The sequence below is a fragment of the Hemicordylus capensis genome, chromosome 1, assembly GCF_027244095.1.
Source record: "Hemicordylus capensis ecotype Gifberg chromosome 1, rHemCap1.1.pri, whole genome shotgun sequence".
NCBI lineage: Eukaryota > Metazoa > Chordata > Lepidosauria > Squamata > Cordylidae > Hemicordylus > Hemicordylus capensis.
In genome coordinates, this window is record NC_069657.1 from 6,210,699 (window position 1) to 6,217,464 (window position 6,766).

Consider the following 6,766-nt stretch of genomic DNA (forward strand, 5'->3'; position numbering starts at 1 on the left):
CTAAGGCTTCAAAGATAGTCTTGGAAACAATGGGCTCTGCTTGGTGAAATTTTAAAAGCAACAGTGTATTATCTGCATCTTTTATAAGCGACGATTACTTAATAAGATCCAGTTAAATGCTCCAGCATGATTCTGCCTTTGAAAATACATGGGAAACTCTCCCCAATGAAATGGTCCCAATGAAATGGTCCCTAGGAGGCCTATGCACAGATCTTTCTTTTGTTGGGTGGGGACTGGGGGGGGGCGCATCCACAGAATTAGCTGGTTGTAGCATGCCAGCTCTCTAGTTCCCATCTTCATTGTCCCCCCTTCCCTTTCACTCTTTTGGGGACCTAGAGATTATCAGTTCAGACTGACTCTTCTGTCTGCTAGTCTCCTGTTGAGTGACTCTCAATAAACAGCAGAGTCTTCTGGTGCTTTGAGAAATTGGGAGGGCATTTTTGGCACTTTGAGGGTGGGGTGTGTGTGAACAGGGGTGAATTGGCACTCTTACCTGCAATAGCAACATTGGTGCTCCTTCCAGCAGTTGCCTGGTGACCATTGCCCATTCCCTGCCCCCCTGCAAGGAATCCTAGAGCAGGGCTACTCAACTTCAAGCCTCCTGCAGGTGTTGGCCTACAACTCCCATCATCCCTGACAGGAGGGAGGGCTTTGGAATGCGCTCCCTACTGAAATAAGAGCCTCCCCATCTCCGACAGCTTTTAAAAAGTTTTTAAAGACGCATCTGTTCACCCAGGCCTTTTATTAAATATTGTTTTAATAGTTTTAATACTGTTTTAAAATATTATTTTAAATTGTTGTAATGTTTTAACTTTTTGTTTTAACCAATGTTTTACTTTTTCTGTTTTTACTTTGTTGTAAACCGCCCATAGATGTAAGTTTTGGGCGGTATAAAAATATGTCAAATAAATAAATAAATAGGCCACTGTGGCTGGGGATGCTGGGAGCTGTAGTCCAAAAACAATCAGAGAGGCCGCAGTAGCCCTGTCCTAGGCCAATGTCATATCATGACGAAGTGTCATTCCAAGGGGATTTGGGGGGGGGGAGAATAGGGGCTCCTACTGGCAGCTGCCATTTTTCCTTGTAGAAGCTGCTCATAATGTTGCTACATCATGTCATAGCATCATTCTTGGATTTCTTGGGGTGGGGGTGGAAATAGCAGCTACCTTTGGGAAGATCACTGTTGCCCCCGCAGAACAGGCAACTATGGCAAAATGTTTTGCAACCTACAAAAGTGGTTTCATCCCCTCTTTGGCTTCCTCAAGACCTCCAAAACTTGAGCCAAACCTTTCATGAAAGAACCTTTGGCTCAAGAAGGAAAGATCTGTGGATTCTGGTGGACTCCCAGAGCGTCTGCCATGATAAACCTCATTATCTTTAAGGTGTCAGAAGGATGCTTTGTTGATTTTGCTAATGTGGCTGTCCCTCTGGGATTTGTCCAGAAACCAGCGGCTAAAGCATTTACGAGTTTTCTACTGTGCCTTAGAATATTACCAGCTCTCCTCATGCACCTCATGTAAGCATCTTTTTTACTTTCACCAAATAGTTCTATGGTACTGGTGGAAGGCCTTTCAAGCTAGAATTGAGCTGGGTTGGCTTTGAAGCAAAAAGATGAAGGGAAAGAACTTAAGACAGGGATCTCAAATGTGGGTCTCCATAGGTTGTTGGGCTACAGGCATCATCTCCAGTATGGCTGGGGATGAGGAGAGTGGTAATTCAACAAGATCTTGGGACGCACATTTGAGAGCCCCTGACTTAAAGAATTCAGCATGATTTTGCCACCAGAGGGGGGCAGCACTTCACCCTCGGTCTCTCCATGTGGGGAAACAGTTTGGTTGAAGTTTTTCTGCACCCTGTGAATGCCATATGGCTGCTGTCGCTCTCACATATCGTTTGTTTAGGGTTTGTAGGAAATGGAGCGCTGAATTCCACTCCTGATTAAGTAGGAGGGAAGGAGAACATTTTAGGGGAATGATGTCATCATCACATTGCCCTCCGGCATTCCTCCCAGCTCCAGCCCTCAAAGCGTGTTCTGCAGACTCTTCCCCCTTCTCTGTCCTGGACTGGCATATGTTGCATCCTGTGAGATGTTCCTGTGAGACCTGTGAGAGTTTCAAAATGGCCACTGAGCCCCAGTTGTTGCTGCCTCCTTGCCTTCCCCATTGTAGGCTTCCCAGATGTCAGAAGCACTAATGGGAGCCAGTCCAAAGCTTGGACTGGGAGAGCCAGGAGCAGGCCAGGGGTCAAGCTAGGGCAACAGTCAGGAGCCAGACAGCCAGGAACACCCCAGAGAGCAAGCCAAGTAGCCGTTCTTCCTTGCCATTCTGAGCAAAGAGGCACCTTTTAAAGGTGGGAATTTTCTTGATTGAGCAGGGGGAGAGCAACTGGCCCTGTCCAAACCCAGTAGTGGCCCCCATCAACCCTAAGTGCGGCTCTCTGGCACTGTATGAAACTTTGGGGGGGGGGCCTGTATGAAACTTCAGCCAAAGCAGAATACACGCTGCGCAATCCAGGCAGATTGCACCAGACACCAGGCAGAAGCGACTGTTCCCACCACGCAGGGGTGTACTTTCCCCAGTACCGGGGATTTCCTTTAAGGGAAACGGAGCCTTCTTGAGCCCTGCGCCATCCTGGAAGGCATGCACGGAGTGCCGGGAAAGGTAGGAGAGGGCTGTCTCTCTTAGAGGGCCCTCCCAGCACTGAGAAGAGGCCAGCAAAGTGGGAATGGCATGATCACACTGAAGGTTTTTTGCCAAAGTGCCCCCTGCTTGAGAAATAGTGAAGATCACCTGCCGAGAGAATAAAAACCCTGCTGCAGTGCAGCAGGCTGCCACAAGGGGCAGCATTGTGCACAACCTTGGATCAAGTAGGTCATGACATCAGAAGCACCTGGGAAGCCGGTTGCTGCACTGGATGGTACTTGGCGTGATCCCGCAAGACTCTTCTTATATTCTTAGGAACATGGAAAGCTGCCTTTTACCAAGTCAGTAGCAAATAAATTAGATCCAACATGTACAATTCAATGCATCTTTAATATAACAGGCACTAAAGAGTCAAGATCCCATATAAAAACTATAAGAAGAGTTGCTAGATACTGTGCTGCTGCCATTTAATACTCGTTGGCAGACGATTAATAAGGGAATTTTATTGTTTTAATTAATAATATCCATTTTATTGATATTGATACATTGTATTTTAACTAATTTTCTTAATTTGATTTGCTGATTTTTTGTTCTGGCCGGTGACCGTAACAATAAAGACTGACTGACTGACTATATGCAAACTGAATCAAAAATGTGTCTTGTCATGAGCACAAAATGTAGAAATCCCCAACACAAATGCACTTTGAGATCATGCCAAGACACATTTTCAATTCAGTTTGCTTATAATTATTTATATGGGATCTTGTATCTTTAGTGCCTGATATATTAAAGATTCATTGAATTGTATATTTTGGATCTAATTTGTTTGATATTGGTTATATATATATATATATAGATAGATAGATAGATATCTCCTCGTATGCATCAACTTTGCTGTGTTATACCAAATCAGCCCATTGATCCGTCTAGCTCAGTATTGTCTACACAGATTAGCAGCGGCTTATCCAAGGTTGCAGGCAGGAACCTGCCAGGGGTTTGGATGACTTCATGGAGGAGAGGTCTATCAATGGCTACTAGTCGGAGGGCTGTGGGCCACCTCCAGCCTCAAAGGCAGGATGCCTCTGAGTCCCAGTTGCAGGGGAGCAACAGCAGGAGAGAGGGCATGCCCTCAACTCCTGCCTGTGGCTTCCAGCGGTATCTAGTGGGCTACTGTGCAAAACGGGATGCTGGATTAGATGGGCATTCTTGGGCCTGATCCAGCAGGGCTGTTCTTATGTTCTTATGTCTAGCCTTGCCCCACTGGAACAACTTTGCCAACATCAGTGTTTTCTTTTTCTCCCCCAGCAACCTTGTCTGTCGAAGACTGGAAGCCCCACCTTCCTGCCTATGACTTCCTAAGCCTGATGGAGCCCACCTTACCCGAATTTACCATTTACAGTCAGGAGAGTGTGAGCGCCCACCAGGAGGAGATGGAGGTCCTTGGGGGAAAGAAGGCAACAGCGATGAGAGAGGAACCCGCGGGAAGCTCTTTTGTGGCGGAACAGGAAAAAAAGCAACCCACGGGGGGTGACTTGCGAGGGACGGTCCCACGCCTGGCAGCGAGGGAGAAGCAAGCCAAGCGTCACGCGGAGTTATGAGGCTCCTGTTTGCAGCTGAGTTGAGGATGCTTCTGGAAGCAGGAGGCAGGCGGCACCCCAAGGGAGCGAGATGGAAGCTCCCCTCTGCCTGCCCACTAGCGGAGACTGTATATGTGGAGTTAATTTTGGGCAAAAGGCAGAGACTCCCATTTCATAGACATGCTTTGAGAGACTGGAAGGGGCTCTAAAGCTACCAAGATTGTGAGACCAAATGGATAAGAAAGGAGTGGCTTGCTTTAATTCACTGGAGGCTATACCCTAAGACAGGGCTTCTCAACCTTGGCTCCCCAGGTGTTGTTGGACTACAACTCCCATCACCCCCTGCCACAGTGGCCTTTGGCCACTGTCTCACCAGGCTGCCTCCCAGCTAGTGGCAAGCAACTTACCTCTGCTTCGTGTCAAATGACGGTAAAAATAAGCAAGCTCCTTTCCAAAAAGCTGGAAGTAGCTCAGCTTATTTTCTGAGCCATCCAGCTTCAGAAGTTGCCTGCCCCTTTCCTGACCCCTCCAGCTTCCCCAGTCTCCCCTTCCCTTAAACCATCTTTGGCAGTAGTGGCAGAGGGAGAGGGAAAGAGGGACTTCTGATCACTTGTCCTACGCCGGGGGTTCCCAACCTGTGGTGCTCCAGAGATTGCTGAACTACAACTCCCATCATCCCCGACTACAATTTACTGTGGCCTGGCATGTGGGAGTTGTAGTTCAGCAACTTCTGGAGTACCCCAGGTTGGGAACCCCTGTCCTATGCAATGCTTGCGTGACAGGAAGAAAGACCTCAAAGGCCCTTGGGACCCATAGTTAGAAGTTGTTCATTCTTACTGTACTTGGAGAACCATAAGTCTCATTTAAAGGGAAGATGGGAGGAGGTTTTCAGGAACATGATAGACATAATAGAGATCTATGAAATCATGCATGGTGTGGAGAAGGTTGATAGAGAGACATTTATCTCTCTCTCTTTCTCTCTCTCTTGCTCGCATAACATTAGAACCAGCGGTTATCCCATGAAACTGATTGCCAAGAAATTTAGGACCGACTAAAGGAAGTACTTTTTCACACAATGTATAATCAACCTCTGGAATTCTCTGCCACAAGATGTGGTGACAGCCAACAGCCTGGATGGCTTTTAGAGGGGCTTAGATAAATTCATGGAGGGCAGGTCTATCAATGGCTACTAGTCTGGTGGATATCGGCCACTTCCAGCCTCAGAGGCAAGATGCCCCTCAATACCAGTTGCGGGGGAGTAACAGCAGGAGAGAGGGCATGCCCTCAACTCCTGCCTGTGGCCTTCTCAGAGGCATCTGGTGGGCCACTGTTGGAAACAGGTTGAGATGGGCCTTGGGCCTGATCCAGCTGGGCTCTTCTTATGAACTGTTGCTGTTTTGTTTTGCTGTTTTAGTTTTGCTGTTTCCATCAAGATTATTGCTTTTTAATTTAATTTAAATTCTATCTTATTGTACTTTGATATAATTTGTTTTTATATAGGTATTTGTGAGTGTACACACACACACACACACACACACTTTTTACAGTTTGCAAGCATATGAATGTCTTTTCTCTCTGTGACCCTAGTCTTTTTCTAGCTTTATGAAATATCATTCCCCAGGTATCTCAGTGGGAGAATTTTCTAGATTTTCCAAGACATTAATAATTTTTTCCAGGATTTGGGATTTTTTTTGGTAGTCTAGGCAAGGTATGGAACTTGCCCGCAAAAAAAAAAGAAAGAAGGAAGGAAAGAAAGAAAAAGTGGGGGTGGGGTTTTGTCTGGGAGTTTCATGCAGGTCAGTCATGGCGGCCCAAACAGTTTCATATTATAGGTGTGTGTATAAGTAATAGTTAATTGAATGTTTTTCCCATAACAAAAATGATATACAAAAAGAAAAGAACATAAGACCACAATTTTTCTACCCTTAATCTTTTCCTGTGACCTCCTCCCTCCTCACCACCCCCACACAAAATAAAGTAAAAAATGAGAACAATTTTTATTTTGTTTTATTGTTATTTTTCCCCTTTATATCCTACTCTTCCTCCGAGGAGCTCAGAGTGGTGTACATTATTATTTTTACCAATAACCAACAAAACCCCCTTCCTGTTCTGCCTTAAGTGTAGTGGCAGCTGTGCCTTATATGAGATGAAATTTAAAGTAGGAACTTCAGTTAGCAAAAAGGTCTGGATATTGTTGCCAAAATGTTGGAGAATGTCTTGTTAGCTTGTAATTCAGAAATGCTGTTTGCTTCCTAGCTGCAAGCAGTAACATAGATCACAGACATCCAGGCCAAACATAGCAGACATCAGGGACCACGGGAGATATTGGAGCCTCTTGGCAGCCAATAAACCTCTCCTTAGTCAAGCTTCTTTGCACCACTGAGAAATTAAAAGTACTAGGAATCAGTCCTAACAGTGTGGTTAAAGGTCTGAAGATGGGAAGGTAAAGTTGATCCTGACTACAACTGCTGAAGTGCTGAGCGTGTCCAAAAAGGATGCGGCAGATTCGCTGCAGCCTGGCCACATCTCTGCCATCTGTCTAAGTAA

General features: G+C 45.9%; 1 protein-coding gene across 8 annotated transcripts in view; it reads left to right on the forward strand.

The window, feature by feature from the left end:
• Positions 1-6,215, forward strand: part of TXNDC16 (thioredoxin domain containing 16) — a 65,428-nt gene extending 59,213 nt beyond the window's left edge. For all 8 annotated transcript variants that reach the window (XM_053276689.1, XM_053276715.1, XM_053276723.1 and 5 more), the window contains one exon: positions 3,948-6,215. In XM_053276689.1, coding sequence (XP_053132664.1) covers positions 3,948-4,240 — 293 coding nt within the window. In that variant the 3' untranslated portion in view covers positions 4,241-6,215. The remainder of the gene's footprint in view (positions 1-3,947) is intronic.
• Positions 6,216-6,766: the final 551 nt, after the last annotated feature.